Source organism: Thalia democratica, chromosome 6, assembly GCF_965202585.1.
Source record: "Thalia democratica chromosome 6, ktThaDemo2.hap1.1, whole genome shotgun sequence".
Lineage (NCBI taxonomy): Eukaryota > Metazoa > Chordata > Thaliacea > Salpida > Salpidae > Thalia > Thalia democratica.
In genome coordinates, this window is record NC_139170.1 from 22,714,564 (window position 1) to 22,735,943 (window position 21,380).

A 21,380-nucleotide genomic window follows, 5' to 3' on the forward strand; every position below is an offset into this window, starting at 1 on the left:
TATCATTAGATTTATACATCAAATCGACATATAACTGAAAGTACTAGAACTAGGTGTTTTTAGACTGAGCTTGCATACTGACATTTACATCTGAGTCTTTTTCGAAAATGTTATGTCTGTTGGAAGTCAGAGAATACTTCTACTTTCTTACATAAAAAACTTATTTATCGTTCTAACAATAACTAGTTTCAGTTTATGAGCTTGAAAAATTTCAAATTATGGACAAAACACATATTTTACTAACTTCTTGATAAAATTTTTAATCTTTAATTTTAGTACAAACTTTGAAAAAAATATCATTATGCTTTAAGTTCAACATAATAACTTTTATTTCTTGCACTTTTTTTGTGTTTTTGTATTTAGCTTTAGTTAGTTTTTTTTTATTTTTTTTTTAATATTAATATAGGCTGTTTACTACATTCATACATAGAATAGATGAAATATAACAGTTTTTAATATCAGTTTATTGCCTAAGTTTTAATGTGCAACAAATCTTCGCTCTTTTTAATTAGGTTAAGATAAAAAATTATGGCTTAGATTAATAAGTTAAAAATAGAGCACGTTAAACTTAAACTTCAAGTTTTATTTAAATAAAGTTTAAATAAGAACGTTGTTGTTTCCAACAAAAAAAAACACAAAAAGTATCTATAATCTGTAATAGGAAAGTAATAATCAGCTTACTAACTTTTATTAGGCATATAAATAGCTAAATACTTAAAATTTGTAGCTATTGTTGTTATGTTTTTACCAGGAATTTAAATCTAGCAATAATGATAATTGTATTTTTTTTGACATAAATTTCATATAAGTTTTACAGTTAAAAAGTAGTATGCAGTTTACATAATATTAAAATAAAGCCCTTATTGTAGGTTCAAGCTATTACAGATATAAGTTAAACGAGTATACAATTCAATTTTAACTTATTTTGGTAATTATAAACTAGCTTTTAAAAATTGTTTACTAGTACAGTATTACCTTATTCTTACTGTTATTTTTAACTTTTCTGTCTACCTATACTTAGCTGTTTTTCTAATATAACTTTTAAGTATTCTACCAATTCAAAGTTGTTATACTCTCTTTAAAGATGTGTCTTCATCTTTAACTAAATAAATTAATATTTATTTTAGTATTTAAGTAAAATGGTTTATTTTAATCACTTTTATTTATTTTCTTGAAACGTTAGTTCTAGAAAAACGCTTAATTAAGGTAGTTTTTAATTTTTAGTACTACATTCTTAATTTATAAACCTTAAAAATATTTCAATCATTTAAAAAGTAAAAAAAATTATTCAACTACAACTTAAAAAAAAACTACAAAAACTAAGCAGTTTTTTGTTTTGTTTTTAAAACAAACTGCAATCTCAAAAATTAGAACGAACCAGATTTAAAAATAAATTTTCGTCAACAGTTAAAGTTTTCATGAATTAAGTTAAAAACAAAATAAAACTCATTTTAAAATTTTAGCAACATCATATCTTTATTTTAACAACTTTAAGTTTATTTTTTGATTTTAATTAGCATTTTATTGTTAGAAAACAAAATTAATCCAGCTTTTTTGCTTAAAATATATAGAAGATAGTGTTCTTTAATATAAACTTTTATTTATATATACTTTTTTTAATTGTAATATGAAATGTGTACAACACCTTTAATATACTTTCAGGTTTTTTTTGTTTATATTATAACCATACTTAGATATTTCGAAAAAGTAATGAATGACCTTTGCAACATTCATCCGTTCAAAAAGAAATAAAAAGAAAAACAAATACTTAATATTGATATTCTTTGTGTCTCATTTTTTTTGCGTTGAATAAAACGATTTATATAATAATTAATGTATAAAAAACAGGAATAATATTTACAACGAACTAAATAACTAATTTTACTATATTTTGATTTTCAAACTTAAGATTCACATTTTGAAATGTAACGCATTAACAGTAATTTGTAAAGAAATAAATTATGTTTCAAAATATTATTTTATCTTACGGCGTTTCATTGTGCATATTGAAATACACCGTTTTAAGGATTCTACAGTTATAAGTTCATTACAAATTTATCGAAAATGACCATAGAAATTGAAAATTTTCAAAAAAAAATTGATTTAAAGATCTGGTGTATGAAAAGACCTCTCTATCATCAATTCGTACACCACAAGCTTAAATTACAACTATAATGAGTCAAAAAAAAATCAAAACTTAAACTCTAAAAAAAGAAAAACTCCCAATAAGACTTATCAAAACTAGAATAAAAACTAAACTAATTGCGACGGTTAACTTATTAATAATTTAACATAAGTGCAACATTTAAGTAACTAAAAAAAAAATAATGAAAATTAAGACTCTACTATAAACTAGTTTTAAATTATAAAAAGTTAAATAGAGAATTAACTTTTAAATCTGTTCTTTATAAACAAATATTTTAATTTAAAGCTATAAGTTCTAACAACTTTAATAAATATCTAAGTCTAAAAATTTTACTCTGACCAAAATAAAAATGTAAACGGGCAAAAAGAACACTTAAAACAGTTTTTTTGTAAAAAAAACAATAATAATAGAATAAGTTAAAACATTGTCAATTTTATCAGTAATTTAAGCTTATTAATTTAACATATATATATTTAATATATTCTATAAAAAATAATTATACAGATTTTTGTTAGTTAATTTACACATATTAAACGTTATCTATTTAATTACGTCATGTACTAGTACACTATTAAACTAAAAAGGACAATAAAAACTAATTAATAGACTTTTTACAGACTAGACTGAATTAATGCCATTGAAACACTAAAAAGTTACTGTACTCAGTAACTTCTTATACATATAAAAAAATTAACCTTGTTTACCTTTAATTAGCTTTATTTTACTAACTGATGTCTTGATAATCACTCTTAAGTTCAATCTGGAAATGTCCAAAACAGCTTTAGTCTTTTAAACTAATAGGAACTAACCATAGCTTACTGCCTCGATAAGCTAGTGACTTATGGTTATATTTGTTACTAAATCTTGGTAAATAAAATTTGATTTTAGGAACCGTGTTAATTCTTATACAACTTTAATAATACTTTTAAAACGATATTTAAAACTAACAAGTAGAATGTTATTTTTAATTTTAAACATGAAAACACTCAACTCGTATTTGAATAACTTTTAGACATACTTTGCTATTTTTAAGTTAATAACACTTGTGTTTTATTCTTTGTGTTGAATGCACCTAAGTCCTTAATTTTTGGGAAGGTTCAACTTACTTTAGCTATGTTAGTTCTTCTCAAACCACTACTGTCTGTACTTTGTATGAATTATAAAAAGTAAAATAAAAATTATCAATTAAGATTTTTGAATCAAAAAGTACCGTGTTTTATAAAAGTTACCAATTTTATTTGGTTTATTCTTTACTATTTTAATGTGTTCTGATAGTTTAAACTATTGTATATTTTAACTCCCATATACTTATAAATTATTACCTTTACTACTACTGTTTTACTTATTTTGACAACAAAGTTTATATTTTCTTAAACCTTTTTTCCAAAGTTTTAACTAGACGAAATAGTAAACTTTTAGTTTTATCTATGTTTGTTTTAAGTTGTTTTTAAGCCAGTTAGTGATTTTTTGAAGTGTAAAACTAGTTTGTCACTGTCTTGTAAAATGTGCTATATTTTTGAATGTTCTATTTAAATAAAGATGTGAAAATTAAATACTGTATTTAAAACCAGGTTTTGGTGACAAAAAATTGCGCCCTCTTCTAGTAAGATAAAATAGTAAACTGCACATAACGATGTTGCTTATCTATAATGTTATTTAAAAACTTATTCATGCGTTATAATCTAAACAAAATTAATTTCATGCATTAAAACTAATTAAATACTACATATTCAAAAATCAAGCTTATCAGTGTATAATTAGGTAAAATTAGTACTAATTTTAAAACAAATTTTATTTATTTAATATACTGAGTCAAAAAAATTAACTGAATTAAGAGCTGTTTTTAAAAAAGTTTAAAAATTTTTATACCTTGAAATTCATCTAAATGGAATTAAAAACTATCTAAAATTGGAACTTTAAGCCAAGTATAAACAAAACATTAACAAAAATCTAAGTCACTAAAAACTTTAAAATCTAATTTGTGTTAATTTAATGTAACAACTGAAATTTAAAAGAATTTAAGAATTATCTAAAAAATATTTAAAAAAATATATCTAAGTTAAACTGAGAACTATCTAAATTTTTTTATTTAAACCAAAAATCAACAAAACTCAATGAAAAAGTCAAAAACCTATTTTTTACTAGTATCAAAATTTGATTTAAGTCTTGTCTGCTTTCCAGTTTTATTAATAAAAAATTGTTTCTGTGTCGGCATGAGTTCATTAATTCCGTTCTTTTGTTGATGGAATTAGAATCAGATTCAAATATTAATAAATATTCGCTTCTTTTAAGCAAAACCTGCGTGTTATTGCTCTTGGTTTCGATTTTTTACCATTTGTAGTATTTTCCAACTTTTTTTCTAGTTCTTGTTTTCATTTTTTAAATTATGTGTTATTTTCAAAGCTCGGTTGCTTGTTTGTACTGGAGGTAGTTTTTGTCGTTTGGTTTGCTGTTTATTGTGTGTTGCTAAACGTTTTCTATCTAGTAAAGAATAATCCGCAAAATTTAAAATTTTTAAGCTACTTTTATTTTTTAGTCATCAATTTGTATTGACAACAAACATATAAATTTAAAATAGTGAGAAATGTACGATAATGCTAATTGTATTTTTTTTGTTTATTACAAAAGTAATGAGTTTTTTTCAAAAAAGTAAATTTAGTAATAACTAGTATTTGAAATTAATATTGAGTTAAACTTTATGCACTAACTAAAAAAAAACTGTTTACAAAGTAAGTATATAAATTTTAATAACTTTCTCTGCGGTAACTGTAAAGCCCCGAAAACCTCCCGACCCCTGCTAAATAATAAACAATTTAGTCTGTAAATATACTGTTTTATTTATGTCGTAATTTTATTAATTAAATATAATTAAGAACAATGAGTAAATTTTTACTTAATTGTAAAAAAGCTAGTTTTTAAAGAATTGTATTGAAATACTTTAAAACAATCCTCTTAAGCTTTATTATTAATAAAACTTTAAATATTAAATTTGTATAAAAAATTTTTTACAAAAGTTTAAAAAAATTTAAAAACGATAGCATGAATATTATCTCAGTTTTTTACATGTTTATTTATAAATTAGTGATTTTTTTTTCATTTGTGAATAAGTTTTAAAGTTAATTATTTTTTAAGTTAATAATGACTTTTAGGTATCATTATAAGTTTGATAAAAAAATTACTTTATCAATAGCATTTTACACGCTAATAAAAGTTATACAAAAAACTTAGCTAAAGACCTAGCATGATGATAAGCTATGCAGTTTTTGTTTATAAAAAACAGTTACATTGTTACAAAAATTATTAACTATGTTACATTACAACTAGCTGATTTTAAAAACTTCGATCAATGTTAGATAATTAAATTTCAAGTATATTTGTATCTTGATAACTTAAATTTAAAATTGAAGAACGAATATCAGCAAATAATACTTCAAAACACCAATACTTTAATTAAATATATTGTTTAATATAAAATGTTATACCGGTTGTATTAATAAATATATTTGCTTTTAGCTAAGATTGAATATGTTTGTATTATTATTTTACATTTATTATAAATAATGTTCAGGTTTAGAAAAACACAGTTTTGTTTATAATTAAATTTTTTAAATAAATAAAAAAATCACACAAGTTGTTTTTTATACAAAGTGTCTTATACAAATAAAATTTGTTTTTATGTGTTAGGTAATTTTTCTATCCTATTTTGTATCCAAGCTGTAATAACTTCAAACATTTCACTTCGTTTGTTTTCGCTAATTAGATTATGCTGAAAGTCATCAAATATCTGAAAAAAAAATTTATCAAAACATGTATAAATATAAAGTAATTTATTGTATTTTATTTTACTAACATCAAATAGATTAAACACATATCTTATTGTAAATAGTTTGCAACAAGTTTAAATACAATGACTGTTTTTTTTAATTTCAAAAAGAAATTAATCTTTTGTAAACAAAATTTTGATAAGAGGTGAGATACTCTTAGATTAATTAAAAATATTGTTTTGATTATAAAAACAGTTTTATCAGTGATCAACTTAAGTTTCTTATACCCAATAATTTTTTTGAATTTCGACAGATCATATATTGCATAAGTTAAAAATTACAAATAAGCGTTAACTAGTAATAGTTTTTATAATTGAAAAGTGTTTGTCATAAAACTTTGAAAATTTTGAATGCTTTTTGAACTAAAATATGGAAAATGTATATACTACGTTTTAAATAAATAAAAAAGATCTTTTTTTAATTACTGTCACGTTGTAGATAGCTCATATCTCAAATTCTAAGGTTTTTCTCTTTTAGCTTTGGCAACTGCAATTTTTTTCCTTTTTACGTATTTAACATAAGAATTTCTATTTGTATAAGAATTTTTTACGTATTTAACAGTATTCTGTTTTAAGTTGTGTAAATTGTAGAACAGACTATTGCTATCATCTAAAATGAACCTTTGATGTATTTTGATTAAGTTGTGTTAGTAATTTTTTTTGATTTAAAACTATGTTTATGCATGGTTGCCACTGATCAAGCTGAGAAAATTTCCTGACTTTTTCCTGACTTTTTACCAAAATTTTCCTGACTATTCTAAATCAAACTCTCAATTTAAACTTATTTTAAAATACATAAGCTATCACTTGAAACTATATAAAACTTTCAATCTAATTTTAATACAGGTTAAAAACAACAGTTTTTTGCTTAATTCTATCATCAAACTTCCAGTACATCACTTAAACCATCTGTGTATGATTGATGTTTGTAATAAACAGCTCTATCAGCAAAATACTTGTAGTATTACCTTATAAACACAGCTTGTCCGAAGAAAGACACAATTTTTTAGCATTTCCTAGCATAAATGTATCTAGATAAACAAACGACATATAAGGAACTTTTACAATTAAAACCTTAAATTAATAACGAACTTTCACAACTAAAATCTTAAAACAATAACGATTTTTTAGAGTTGAAACCTTAAAAGAATAAAGAAAACAATTTTTTAGAATTTCCTAGCATAAATGTATCTAAATAAACGAAACGACATATAAGGAACTTTCACAACTCAAACCTTAAAACAATAACGAACTTTTACAGTTAAAACATTAAAACAAGAAAGAACTTAATCAAATACTGTTTTTTTAAATGTATAACTAAAATTTGTTTTCTCCGTTTTTTTTTATTAGTACTTCAACCTCTTCATCTAATGAAGATATAGTTTCCTTCATCTGGTCTGCATTCTGCTTCATTTTTTTGGCAATTAAAATCATTTGCCTCATTTTATTTAAATCGCTCTCATCTGCTGTCCCTACACTTGTTGAAGAGAATCTTTTCTCTAAATCAAGCCACAACTTGTGGGCTTCATTTCTTTTCTTTTGGCACTCATTTATTTTTACCTCCAATTTTGCTGCCTCTGATTCCTTCTCATCCTCCATCTCTTCCTGCCTTTGTTCTTTTAAAAATGCTTGATATCTGATTGAAAAAATCTATATTAAAAGTATACTTAAACGAATTTTAATTTTAAAATATTACTCTAACACTAAAACGTAACACTCTAAAAAATACAACATACCTTGATCTTGCGGTGGCTACCGACATCTGCATATCTTTCGAGACGTTTACTTGATATGGTTCTAGTTTGTAAGCATACATGTAATCTTTAATTCTTTTTCTGGATTTAATACTTTCTTCTTTCATGTTATCTTCAAGGAGAGCTTTGTTAATACTAAACCCTCGTTCCACCTCCGCCTGTCCATTGTGCAAAACAAAAATGATTGCAACAGTTTTCCGAGAGAAGATTTGGTACAAACTCCCAATGTTTCAAAATAAAACTGGTCCAAACGATCTTGACTTCGCTTGAAGCTTTTAAACTTTAACACATTCATTTGGAAATTTATCAAAGTTCTAAATTGATCGATGCTCTCATCACCTTCAGTGTTTCATTAAGGAGTGCACAATATTGACAAAACGCTTAACCAGAACTGTGACTCCTAATTTGTCTAGGTTATGAGGATTTAGGCATGACATATTTTTTAAAAATGTAGTTTCAAAAGCCATTCTGCTCCGGAGACTTTCAACGGGTTTTATAACAAATACTCTACATTCTTTATTAAAATTTAAGATATTTTGTTCCTCAGCTAGGTTTTTTTTTCCTCAAATTTGAAAGCAAATTGGTTGCTGCACAACCAAGATCAAGGGCAGGCTTTGAAAAATTATAAAAAGGTAAAGTATACACATTAACTTGTTACATAAAATACTAAATTAACTGCTTAGTCATAAAGAACTCAATTATTTACTTAAACTAAAACACTTTGATTCTAAAATTATACTAGATTATATCACAGTTTCACTATGGAAGTGTCTTTGCTACAGATCATCAATATTAAAAAGCTTACAAAATATGCTTGTTCAAGTAGGGTACTTGTTCAATATGTTAATAGAAAATTTTGCGTACTTTATACTTTAAAGGTGGCAATTAAAGTTCTCAACTTAAATAAAATAAAAGGAGATTTATCAATTATAAATTTTAAATTTGATTAAACAAAACAATGTTTCACTCGTTTGAAGACGAGATCTTCAGTTGTTTAAAATCGTATTCAAATACAACTTATTCAAATATTTCTATTTGAATAAGATTTTAAATAACTGAAGATCTTCAAACGAGTGAAACATTGTTTTGTTTAATAAATTTTAAAATTTATTATTGAATAGAAATTTTTTGCAGTTTTATAAAGGACATTTTACTAATTTGTACCAGATGAAGGCATTGGAAATAAAATTAAATATTTTTGTAAATTTCTAGGAAAATTTTGGAATTTTTTGTGACTTGAAAGGACTTTTAATTAATTTTTACCATTTGAAGGTTTTTTTTCCTGACTTTTGTCATTTTTTTAAATTTTTCCTGATTTCCTGACTGAGTGGCAACCCTGTTTATGCTAGTAATATGTTGTTTTTAATGAATCTTGTAGATCTTCTATATTGTTTAGCTTCGTTTAGGTTAGATGTTATTTGTATACACCTTTTAATAGGCATTGTACATAAATACTGGCAAGAGTTATTTTTTGTTAAATTACTAAGTTTTGCTGACCTGTTGATCTGTTTAGTACACTTTGAATATGCGATCATATTACGTTTTTTAAATAAATTTAAATTGTAATCTGAATCTGTTTGAGCAAGCCTTGCATCTGCTTATTAGATACACAGAAAGAACAAGCAAATCTTCATTCCAGAAAAAACTAAATCAATAACAAAAAATAGCAACAAAATAAAACCAAAAACAAGAAAAAACAAAGAAAAAAATAAGTTAACTTGAACATAAGTTTTTAAGATAAGCTAATTAAAATTATTCAATTTTATTTGAAACGTCATAATGTGTTTGTTTTTTTGTGATTCTTTAAAATTTTGCTATGTGCTTTATATTGTTCTGATGAAACGTGTTAAACGTTGAAACTTAGTAAACAATAAGAAAATTAGTAGTTTTTTTGTATTATAAATATTAATCTCTGTTTTCGCATTAAGAACTTTGACTTTTGTCAATTAATAAACAATTTCAAAATAACTTTAAATTAAAATATTTTATTTATTTTTTTAATATTCTTTAACATAAATGTTAATTATTCATTAAGTGTTTGGCTATTGAGGGTATTTTAGCAGGTTTATGATTGATTTTGTCGTAATTTCATTTTTTTCTTCAACAATTTTCGACACACATTAGGTTAATTTATTTGATCCTATTTTTGAAATTTCTCCTGTAACAGAAGCTTTATCGGACAAAACTAGGATTAAATAAACATTTACTTAAAGGTGTGTTAAAGTTTGTTCGATATAACGCCTTTTACAAAAGCATTTGAATTTAAATACTATACAACTTTTGTTTAAATTGGGTATCGGATCTTTCAATTCCAATTTTGGTATCGAAACAAACATAATTTTCGGATATACTTGATTATACCTTTTATTCGTTTAATTTTTCACTCTAGCAAACATTTTTGTAGGATAATTAGAATGTTAAAGATTTGTCTGAAACTGTTAAAGATTTGTTTTTACACGTTGCTTACATCATGTATTTTGATGACTGTTTAGTTATATCTAATGCAGAAAACGAAAGTTAGACGCTTTACACGAAAAGATAGCTTTCAGTAAAATATTGGAAGAGAACAACCATTTCTCATCTATATATATATATTGATTACAAAACATAAAACGAAATTCCTAACGAATGTTTTCAGGAAGACAACAGTTACTGGGCAATACTTACATTACCAACTTTTTTGCAGTAAGAAAATAATAGTAAATTTAACAGGGTTGCGACTCGTTTTTTTTTTTAATTTTCCAGGTTTTTTTAATTTGTTCCAGATTTTTAAAAGTACACATTTTTGGGTCTATTTTTAGTTTAAAGTTAAGTTTAAGGTAAGAAACTGTTAAAATAGTATAATAACATTGAAAAAATACTGTAAAGCTAATTTAAATAGATTTTTTAATTAAAAAAAAAATTGATGATGACAAAAATTTTTTATTTGTATAATAGATTTTTTGAGTCAAATCGAAATTTTACTACTGAACATGTAAAATTGTTAAAATTCGAGCTTTTTTTAGTGATTTTTGTTCAAAATTCCAGGTTTTTCCAAACTAATTTCAAAATTTCCCAAATTTCAAGTTTTTTTTTTTGCCTAAACTGTCAAATTCCAGATTTTCCAGGATTCCAGGTAAAGTGGCAACCCTGATTTAATCAAAACACTATACCATAGAGCCTACAAGATATGTTCTAAAGTACTTCTTCACTTTTAGGTACAGACAATAAAAGTCATTCACGGTATTCAAGTAAAAAATGGATACCCATTGGGTTTAATCAAAAGAGTGATAAAATCATATGACAATAACTTAAACAAATTTAAAACATACGGACCAGAGAAGTTCCCAGGAGTTTTAAAGCTACCATATGTTTGAGATATATCACATGTTTTTGAGAAGAAATTAAAACTTCAACAAAGTCAACGTATAACCAAGAATTCTGAGAATTATATTTGTTTTTAAACTAATAGTAAAAATGGAGTGGAAAGACCCGATACCAAATTTAAACAAAAATTGTATAGTATACAAGTTCAATTTCTCCTGTAACAGAAGCTTTATAGGACAAAACTAGGATTAAAAAAACATTTACTTAAAGGTGTGTTAAAATTTACAGAAACCTCCTTAAACTCCAGGTCTCAAAAAGCTTTTGATTCTATAGGGTATCCTCAAACTATGGATGAGCTAGACTTCGACTCAACCATTTTAGAACCCAGTAGTGCCACTGATCACTTATCCAATTAAAATGCACCAGGTGCTGATGACATACCACCTGAAATGATCAAGTCAATTAAGCTTGCTCTGCAACTAATAAATAATAAAAGGCCCGCTATCAGCCGGGATCGGCTATGCGTAATTGTGCATACAGAATAAAAATAAATGATAATAATAAATTAAAAAGAACAGTGATGCAATAAATAAAACTAACAGATAATAAATAATAAATAAATAAAAACAACTAAAATTCATTATGTTTCTTATTTTTTCACATTCTTCGGTTTCTTAAAGTATCCTTTTTCCCTTTCTTTCAATCTTTTTGTACAGTCTTTTTGGCGGGAGCGGGTCAGAATGACACAGCGACAAAATGACACGGTTGTCAAATAGACACGGTGCGTCACTTTGGCACAGCGATAAAATGACACGGTGCGTCACTTTGGCACAGCGACAAAATGATACGCTGCGTCACTCTAGCACGGTGCGTCACTTTGGCACAGAGAGTCACTTTGACACGGCGACAAAATGACACGGTGCGTCACTTTGGCACAGCGACAAAATGACATGGTGGGTCACTCTGGCACGGTGCGTCACTTCGGCACAGAGGGTCACTTTGGCACAGCGACAAAACGACACGGTGCGTCACTTTGGCACGGAGGGTCACTTTGGCACAGCGACAAAACGACACGGTGCGTCACTTTGGCACGGAGGGTCACTTTGGCACAGCGACAAAACGACACGGTGCGTCACTTTGGCACGGAGGGTCACTTTGGCACAGCGACAAAACGACACGGTGCGTCACTTTGACACGGAGGGTCACTTTGGCACAGCGACAAAACGACACGGTGCGTCACTTTGGCACGGAGGGTCACTTTAGCACAGCGACAAAATGACACGGTGGCTAATAAGGGAGGGAACGATTTGTTATGAAACTTCAATCTTCATTGGTATGGACAACGATCTTGTTTTTCTAGGAAACTTTTCGGTTTCCTGTCTTCTAACCGGTTTTGTAGAATCAGCAACAATCACATTGATTAACTTTAAAAACAAAGACCGCAGGAATTTTTGATTGTGACTTCATAAAATACAGTGAAACAAGTAATGTTTATACCTTCTATTGTCCATCGTTGTACTTATAAACTACATACTTATTTTTAAGCAGTAGCAAGGTGTAAGGTGTGCTTAAAAGATGTGCTTAATAAGCGACAATCAATTATTTGTATCAAACAAAGTTCACAAAGATGCAAAAGCAGCAACTTTTTTAACAAAATACGACTGCCAAAGTTAAAGGGAATTTATTTTTGATTTCTTTCAAATGAAAAAAACTTAAACACAGTTTTGTACTAGAACCTGATACGAGTAATAAAAATTAAAAAATGACTTGCCATTTTACGACTAAAAAGATAAAAACTCATACAAACATATTTTTTAAACTTCAGCAACATTCTGATTTAAAAAATACAATCTACATTTTAGATCAATCATTCAGCACATCAAAACAATAAACTAGTAGGTGTAAACACAGAGAAAAATTTGTTTTATAAACTAAAACTCAGACGTTATCGAAAACAACTTTTCTGCTGTTGTAATTCTAAATTCTAATGCGGTTCTTATTTTTCGATTTTATGCTTAAAAAAAGTGATACTTGCGCTCTTTTGACGAGGTTAAAATTTTGAACTAAAATACTGCGTTTCCTGACGATTTACGTTAGTAGCAACATCTTCAAGAAATAATTGTGCACTTGACTTAAAAGATCGAAATTTTGCGCCTCTATGCGACTTTGTTAGTTGCAACATATATCGTGCACTTAGAAGTAGAAGTATAATGCTCTTTCGCAAATAAAATTGTGCACCTAAGCACTAAAACTGCATAGATAAAAGTATAAGTACAAATAACCGCAAATATTTTTTTTTTAGCAAAACATTCCCTACATCAAGCATCTCTTTAAATAAAACTCAATAAACCACTATTACACACTTGTAATAGACTATTGTAGACTTGCTTTAACAAAGTACAATTTTTCTTACTATTATAATACTAAAACTACTAGTATAAATGCTATTCAATTCCTTAAATGCAAAAAAATACTAGAATATCTGTCATACTCTAAGTTTAATTCTTTATATTTTAGGCTACAAAGTTTTGTAAAAATTAAAAAGACTTGTAGTATTAACTTTATTAGAATTAACTAAATTGACGATAAACTTAACATTTAATACACTATTTTTAAGAACAACTAATTTTGATTTATTAGGACTCAAGTTGTATAACCTCTTGTGCTTAATTTTCTTAAAAGTGATAAATTTATAAATGCGCATGAATGGTTGCATCAGACTCTTAATTTTCTCTCAACTGTTCATAATACTATTTTTAACTTTTTCATAAATTTAGGCTCCAGGACTGTTTATTTTAATTATTTGCTTTTAGACAAGTTTATTATACATTTTCAGTACAGAGTTTTAAGTAAACATCTTAACTTATTAACTTTTGTTGAATATTTTATTGTATGTATTTGGAAATTCAGGACTAAACATTAAAAAAAAAATATTTTTAACTGCACGTAATAGATTGTTAAAGCATGTGATTTACGACTCGATAACTGAAATGTTTTTTGGTATAACTTTTCGAGCGATAACCTTTTGTCGTTTAAAAAACAGTATAATAAAATTTTTATGTTTAAACAAACTACTAGGTTAAATATTAAACATATTTAATATAACTGGCTAGATACTACAAAAGCAGCTAAACTCTGTATTTTCAAAAACTAGAGTTAAAACACGCATGACTTTTTCTTATAACGAAATAACTCTGTATTAAATTATAGTTATTTTTTATAACAATTCCTGATAATAATTAATTAAACGTTTAACAAAAAGTACTAAATTTTATTCATTACATAAATATGAAAAGTTGTGAAACGTAAAAAGTAAAACTTAAGAATATTTTTGTTTTTATACTTGGACTTAAATTTTAAAGCATTGTATCATATATAGTTCCAAATGTATCAAGCTACAATAGTTTGGAAAAAAATATAATAAATCTTTTGTTCAACTAATTACTATCAAAGTTTTACAGTTAAAAGTTATATTACTGAAAAAGTTTATTTTTGCTTATAAGTTTGTTTATCCATGCTACAGTGATGCACCGTGTCATTTTGTCGCTGTGTCAAAGTGACGTATCGTGTCATTTTGTCGCTGTGCCAAAGTGACGCACCATGTCATTTTGCCGCTGTGCCAAAGTGACCCTCCGTGCCAAAGTGACGCACCGTGTCGTTTTGTCGCTGTGCCAAAGTGACGCACCGTGTCATTTTGTCGCTGTTCCAAAGTGACCCTCCGTGCCAAAGTGACGCACCGTGTCGTTTTGTCGCTGTGCCAAAGTGACGCACCGTGTCATTTTGTCGCTGTTCCAAAGTGACCCTTCGTGCCAAAGTGACGCACCGTGTCGTTTTGTCGCTGTGTCAAAGTGACCCTCTGTGCCAAAGTGACGCACCGTGTCGTTTTGTCGCCGTTCCAAAGTGACCCTCCGTGCCAAAGTGACGCACCGTGCCAAGGTGACGCACCGTGTCATTTTGTCGCTGTGCCAAAGTGACGCACCGTGTCATTTTGTCGCCGTGCCAAAGTGACCCTCCGTTCCAAAGTGACGCACCGTGCCAGAGTGACCCACCGTGTCATTTTGTCGCTGTGCCAAAGTGACGCACCGTGTCATTTTGTCGCTGTGTCATTCTGACACCCACCCCTTTTTGGCGTGGTCATTTCCAAGCAACTCTAACTCATCAGTTATTATATTCAAGCTTTTTAGGTCGCGCTTGCATACGTCCTTAAAACGTAACTTTGGACGACCTCGGTTGCGTTTGCCAACGACCAACTCGCCATACAACAGAGACTTTAAGATTCGCTCAGCACCCGTCCTCAGAACGTGACCGAGCCGGAGAAGCCTGCGCTGACTGAGAGTAAAGTACATGAGGTAAGGTTAGTACGTATCAACACTTCCTCGTTGGTGATCTTGTGTTGCCATGCAGTTCTAAGGATGCGACGAAGGCGTCGTAGGTGAAAGGTATTAATTTTCTTCTCCTGCACGCTAGACAACGTCCATGTTTCACTACCGTATAGCAGAGTACTGCATACACAAGAACAATAAAGGTTAGCCTTTGTGCAAATGCTTAACTTTTGGTTATCCAAAACTCTTGCAGTCGAACGAGCGAAAGTTCTTGAGGCCTTACCAATGGGAATTTTTATTTCTGTGTCCAATGATGCGTTTGACGCAACATTTGAGCCAAGGTATACAAAGTTTTTTTTTACATTTTTGATATCCTTGCCATTGATTTTGATCGATGGCAAAACATAATTTTCTTGACTTATAGTAAGGCCGAAATCCAAGCATGCTGTGAAAACTGACTCAGTAGTGTCAGCAGGTCTTGGGCAGAGTGAGCCACGAATGCAGCATCATCAGCAAAGAGAAGATCAAGTATTGTGACAATCTTCAGATTTCGCTTTGCTCTTAGACTTGCAAGATTGAAAAGTTGTATATCTACAACAAGCTCTGCAACTACTACCGCATGAAACCATTAAGTCTAGTTTAGTCCTTTAATAACAGCATGTGGGTACTGTTGTGAGCTGCTGTATCTGCCCTGGTGTCCATTTTCTTTTTATTGGAGCGCGTGGTGATTTGTTGTAAAGATAACGGTTTATAATTATCCTTATTCTTATTATGATGTTTCGACATATACGATTTTAATAAAGTAGGTTTAAGCTAAAATATATTTCTTTTTTAGTTGTGAAATTTATTTACAAAATTATAAGAGAAATAAGTGCATGCAAAAACTACAACACGATTAAAAAATAATACAATAGTTACAAGACTAACAGTTTCTTCGAATGTATACTAACTATCACCCAACAATCGTAGTGAATTTCCGAACTCTTAGTCCCTTATGCGTCGATAGCAACTATTGATTTAATATCTTGAGTGAATAGATTCTCTACGACGTTACTTCCCACAGTTTAACAATGTTTAGTGACCGATGGTTTTTAGAACTCACTCTTTTAAGAAAACGCGCTGATTTTATATTAATTCAAAGGAAGTTTTACTCCTTATATAAAAAAATGTTTGTTTTTTTATAAAAATATGTTTGTTTTTTTAATACTGGAAGCACGTCACAAAGTCTGCGTAAAACAGTTAACAACCTCCACTTTAAAATACGAAAATGAGATGTTAATATCATTACACTGTATAATACGATGGAAATATGTATGAGCTTTTTTATATTCAAAATGTCACTAAGCAAGGTAGTGTATGCACTTTTGGAACAGCAGAAGAAGGTACTTCATATGCAACAGACAACTAAATGTTAAATCCGAAAGCAAAAGCTAATGTACTATAAAAGAAAAAAAAACACACTGTTTACACAGGACACAGTCCATCACAACTAAAACGTTGAAGTAAGTGTTCTGCGGTAGCGTTTATTACTTTAAAAACTTAAAAGATATGCAAAACAGCTTAAAATAGTACAACAAATAAATAACGCTCAGTAGCTTTTCGATAAAAATTATTGTACAGGGTTGCCACAGATCAAGCTAAGAAAAATTTCCTGACTTTTTATTAAAACTTTCCTGACTTTTTTAAGTCAAGCTATTTATTCAAACTTATTCTAAAATACAAGATCAAATACTTAAAACTATATATAGCTTTGTACCTTATTTTTATACAGGTTAAAACAAAAGTTTTTTTTTGCTATTCATCTAACTTCCATTACAACACTTGAACCATCTATGTATGATTGATGTGTTTGCAAAAAACAGCTCTATAAGCAAAATACTTGTACTTTATAACTTATAAACACAACTTGTCTGAAAAAAATATCTAAATAAACGAATAGACATAAGTAACTTTTACAATTAAAACCTTAAAACAATAACGAACTTTTACAACTAAAACATAAAACAATAACGAACTTTTACAGTTGATCCTTAAAACAATAAAAAACTAATCAAACACAGTTTTTTTCACTATACGTACTAAAATTTATTTTCTCCGTTTCTTTGTTAGCACTTCAACCTCTTCATCTAATTAAGATATGGATTCCTTTATCTTGTCTGCATCCCTTTCTGCTTTATTTTCTTGGTAGTTAAAACCATTTGCCTTATTTTACTTAAATCGTTCTCATCTGCTGCTCCTACTTTTGTCGAAGAGAACCTTTTCTCTAAACCTAGCCACAGTTTGTGAGCTTCTTTTCTTTTTGCACTCAAATTAACAATTTTTACCAGATGAAAGCGTTGGATATTAAGTAATTTTGTAAATTTTTAGAAAAATTTGCAATTTTAGTCTGACTTAAAAGAATTTTTAATTAATTTTTACCATTTGAAGGCTTTGGAAAAAAAAGGAATTTTGTTAATTTGAGTTAACAAAATCTGACGTTTTTTTTTTCAAATTTCCTGATTTTTTTTCAAAACCCCCATTTTTCCTGACTTTTCCTGACATGTGTCTTGTTTTTTTAGTTTTTCCTGACTTTTCATGATTTTCCTGACCTTGTGGCAACCCTGATTGTAGCTAATAAGCTAGTTTATTACAAGGAGTTATGTTATTTGCAATGCTTATAAAACAGCATTAAACTTCAATTTCTTGTAGTCGGCAAAGTCAGTTGGTGCAGTGTTTGTGTTAAATTCGGTATCATTCCAGTGCGTTAAAAACAATGTCAAAATGTTTTAGTTATATCTTCGTTTATTTTTCTTTTAATTTTATTTATCACACGAACGTTAACTTAGCTCGATTAGCATTTTTTGCAACTTTTAAAAAACGTCCAAGCTTTAAATACAATTATTTTCCTATCTTTAAAGCTAACTAAGATTTTTTCTCCTTTGCCTTTAATTTTTTTTAAATCCATTGGATATGGGTTTGAATTTTTGATTGGGGCCCATTAGAAAAAAATGTTTTTTTTTTGGAATTTTTACTCTCACGGATGTTTTAGCTGAAAAATATAATTTATAAAATAAAATTTTCTAATGTTCTTACTTTGCTGCGTTCTCAAGGGTCGTTGTTTTTTTTCCTAATTTATAATATTTTAATTATATATACAAGTATGCCCGATTGTAAATTTCAAAATCCTTCAATTTTCTAACGGTCGCTGTAACAAAAAAAAAAAAACTTATTTTAATACACTTAATTATGACTATTTTAAATGGTCCACGCTTTTTTTTTATCTAAACTATTTTTATGTGAGACATTACCCATGTACGTTTTACTAAAATTATCATTAATTGAACATAAAATTGATCATAAAAGAAATATGTAAAAATATGATGTCAAATATAAAGTTATAATAATAACAATAAAAAGTGAAGTTAATTTATAAAATAAGTCTTATAGGGGTTTTCTGAAGAAAAAGTGGGATAGAACTGTATAAAAATATTTAAAAAGTGTTTGCTGATTATGCGTAAATACTCTTATAATCTTATTTAAATTTGTCAAATACATAGTTTTCAATAAACAAATTTATACCCCAATGTTGTCCGCAAAGTATTTTAAGTTTTTAAAGCTGACTAGACTTACGACAAAAAAAATATTAAGTAGTATTTAAAATAAAACTGATAAAAATATTATAAAAATACTAATTATACTTCGTAAACAAAACTTTATATATATTTTTTTTCCAAATACTAAAAATTAATAAAGTACAAAGTAAAAGAAGTAATTCAAAGGTTTTTTCGTTGACGGTTGGTTTTTCAATTAAAAGACATCAAAACTTGATTTTTACAAAGAACCCTTTAAATCTCTTTCCGCACAGCTTCTGTTTATAACGAAAGTTTTCAATTTAGTTTAGTTTAGTAAATACGCGAGAATCTTGGCTTCCTTGTTATCAATTTTGAATTAAGAAGTGATTTTGTTTTTTTCCCATTTTTCAAATTGCTGGCCCATTTTGCTTGGTAATTTATATTTCCTTTTTATATCATTCAATTATTTTAGTTTTTTCTCATAACTTTCATCATTTTGATGTACGATTTTAAAGTTAAACAACATAAACAACATAAAGTTAAACTCATAAAATAAATATGATGGATTTCATGTTCAATTAATGATAACTTTGGTAAAACGTACATGGGTCATGTCTTACATAAAAACATTTTAGATAAAAAGAAGCGTAGACCATTTAAAATAGTCATAATTAAGTGTATTAAAATAAGCTTTTTTTTTAACTACAACGACCGTTAGAAAATTAAAGGTTTTTGAAATTTACAATCGGGCACATTTGTATATATTGTTAAATTATTAGAAATTAGGAAAGAAAAAACAACGACCTGAAAACAACGACTTGAGAACACAGCAAAGCAAAAATATTAAAATAAAACAAAATAAAATATATTTTGGCTAAAACTTCCATTAAAGTAAACATTCCAAAAAATACATTTTTTAATGGCCCCTACTCAATAATTGAAACCCCAATCTAATAGATTTTTTTAATTAAAGGCAAAGGAGAGTTTTCTATAATAAAAAAAACATTTCAGTTAGCTTTAAAGATAAGGAAAATAATTGGATCTAAAGTTTGGACTTTTTTTTTTTAAATGTCCAAAAATGCTAATCGAGATAACTTAAGCTCGTATTTATCACTTATAGTTTAACATAAGCTTGCTTGTTGTAGTTTTCATTTAAACATCTTTTGTTTTAGTTGTGTTAATAAACTTTCGATCTCATTCACGTTTATAAAAAACATGACTATTTTGCCGAGAACACCGTTCAAAATATCGCCACTACTCGTATCTTTCCCCTTTAACTTTTAGCAACTTCCTGATTGCGACAGGATCGCTTTGCTAATGCATGCACAAATTTCAAATTCACCATCTGTCTAAGCGCATCGCTAACATCAAAATTAATAACCACCAATCAGAAGTGCTTAACAATTTATATATTTAGGTTCCACAACTAGAAGCAAGTTTTCTCTCGGCAAAGAGATAGTCAGAGGAATTGGGAGAGCAGATGCTACTTTTCTTCCCATTGGAACACGTGTATTGAAATTTCTCCGCTTATTTTTATAGCCAAGAATGTATAACGCTTGTGTTCTTTAGACACTTATATACGAAAGCGATCCTGGATATCATATACCGTTCACAAGTAAAGATTAAAATATTTTCTTTATGTGCTCAATGAAAAAGCTGCTAAAAATATCTTAATAGTATACCAAACACAGTTGTGCTAAATAGATGTTGTCTACCGAATATTTTCAATAAGTACCTTACGTCTTGCACATTGTTACGTAAGCTTAAATGGGAACGGGTCAAATTGCACAAAGACAAAATTGCACGAAGGGTCAATTTTGCACAAAGATACCTTTGCACAAAAACAAACTTGCACGAGGGGACAAAACTGCACAAAGACAATTTTGCACGAGTTACAACTTTGCACGAAATGTCATTTTTGCACAAGAGTAAAATAAAACAGAAAAAAAAATTAAAAGGTAAATTAGTAAAAAAACAAACATAAAAAAGTACTGACCGAGAGTAAGGGTTAGGGGTAACAGTGATAGTAAAAATAAAAAACAAAAATAACTAATAAAAATTCTTTAAAAAAAAATTAAACAAATAAATTAAATAATATAGAAAAAATAAACTACTGACCGAGGGTAAAGGTTAGGGTTAACAGTGAACGTAAAAAAAAAACAAGTAAAAAAATATTTATAAAAAAAAGTTACCGACCGAGGGTAAGGGTTAGGGGTAACAGTGATGGTAAAAAAAACTATTAAAATTTAAACTAACAAAAAAAACTACCCGTGCAAAAATGTATCCGTGCAAAATTGTTTGCTCGTGTTAAATTGTCTTTGTGCAGTTTTGTCTTCGTGTAACTTAGTCCCCTCTTGAAATTTTGTCCGCTCGTGCAAATTTGACATCTACTTAGCTTAAATGTAGCAAATTATTTGTGTTTTAAAATTTAGAACGATTTGAAAAATCTTAAAGCTTGTGTCAAAAATTCAAAATTAA

General features: G+C 28.0%; 1 protein-coding gene across 4 annotated transcripts in view; it reads right to left on the reverse strand.

Annotated features, from left to right (window-relative positions):
• Positions 1–5,632: 5,632 nt before the first annotated feature.
• Positions 5,633–21,380, reverse strand: part of LOC145838458 (monoglyceride lipase-like) — a 55,464-nt gene continuing 39,716 nt past the window's right edge. For 2 of the 4 annotated variants that reach the window (XM_082946053.1, XM_082946056.1), the window contains one exon: positions 5,633–5,930. In XM_082946053.1, the coding sequence (XP_082802179.1) occupies positions 5,820–5,930 (111 nt within the window). In that variant the 3' untranslated portion in view covers positions 5,633–5,819. Of the gene's footprint in view, positions 5,931–8,114; positions 8,336–11,321; positions 11,474–21,380 lie in introns of those variants that run through there. The other 2 variants (XM_082946054.1, XM_082946055.1) reach the window with 2 other exon arrangements.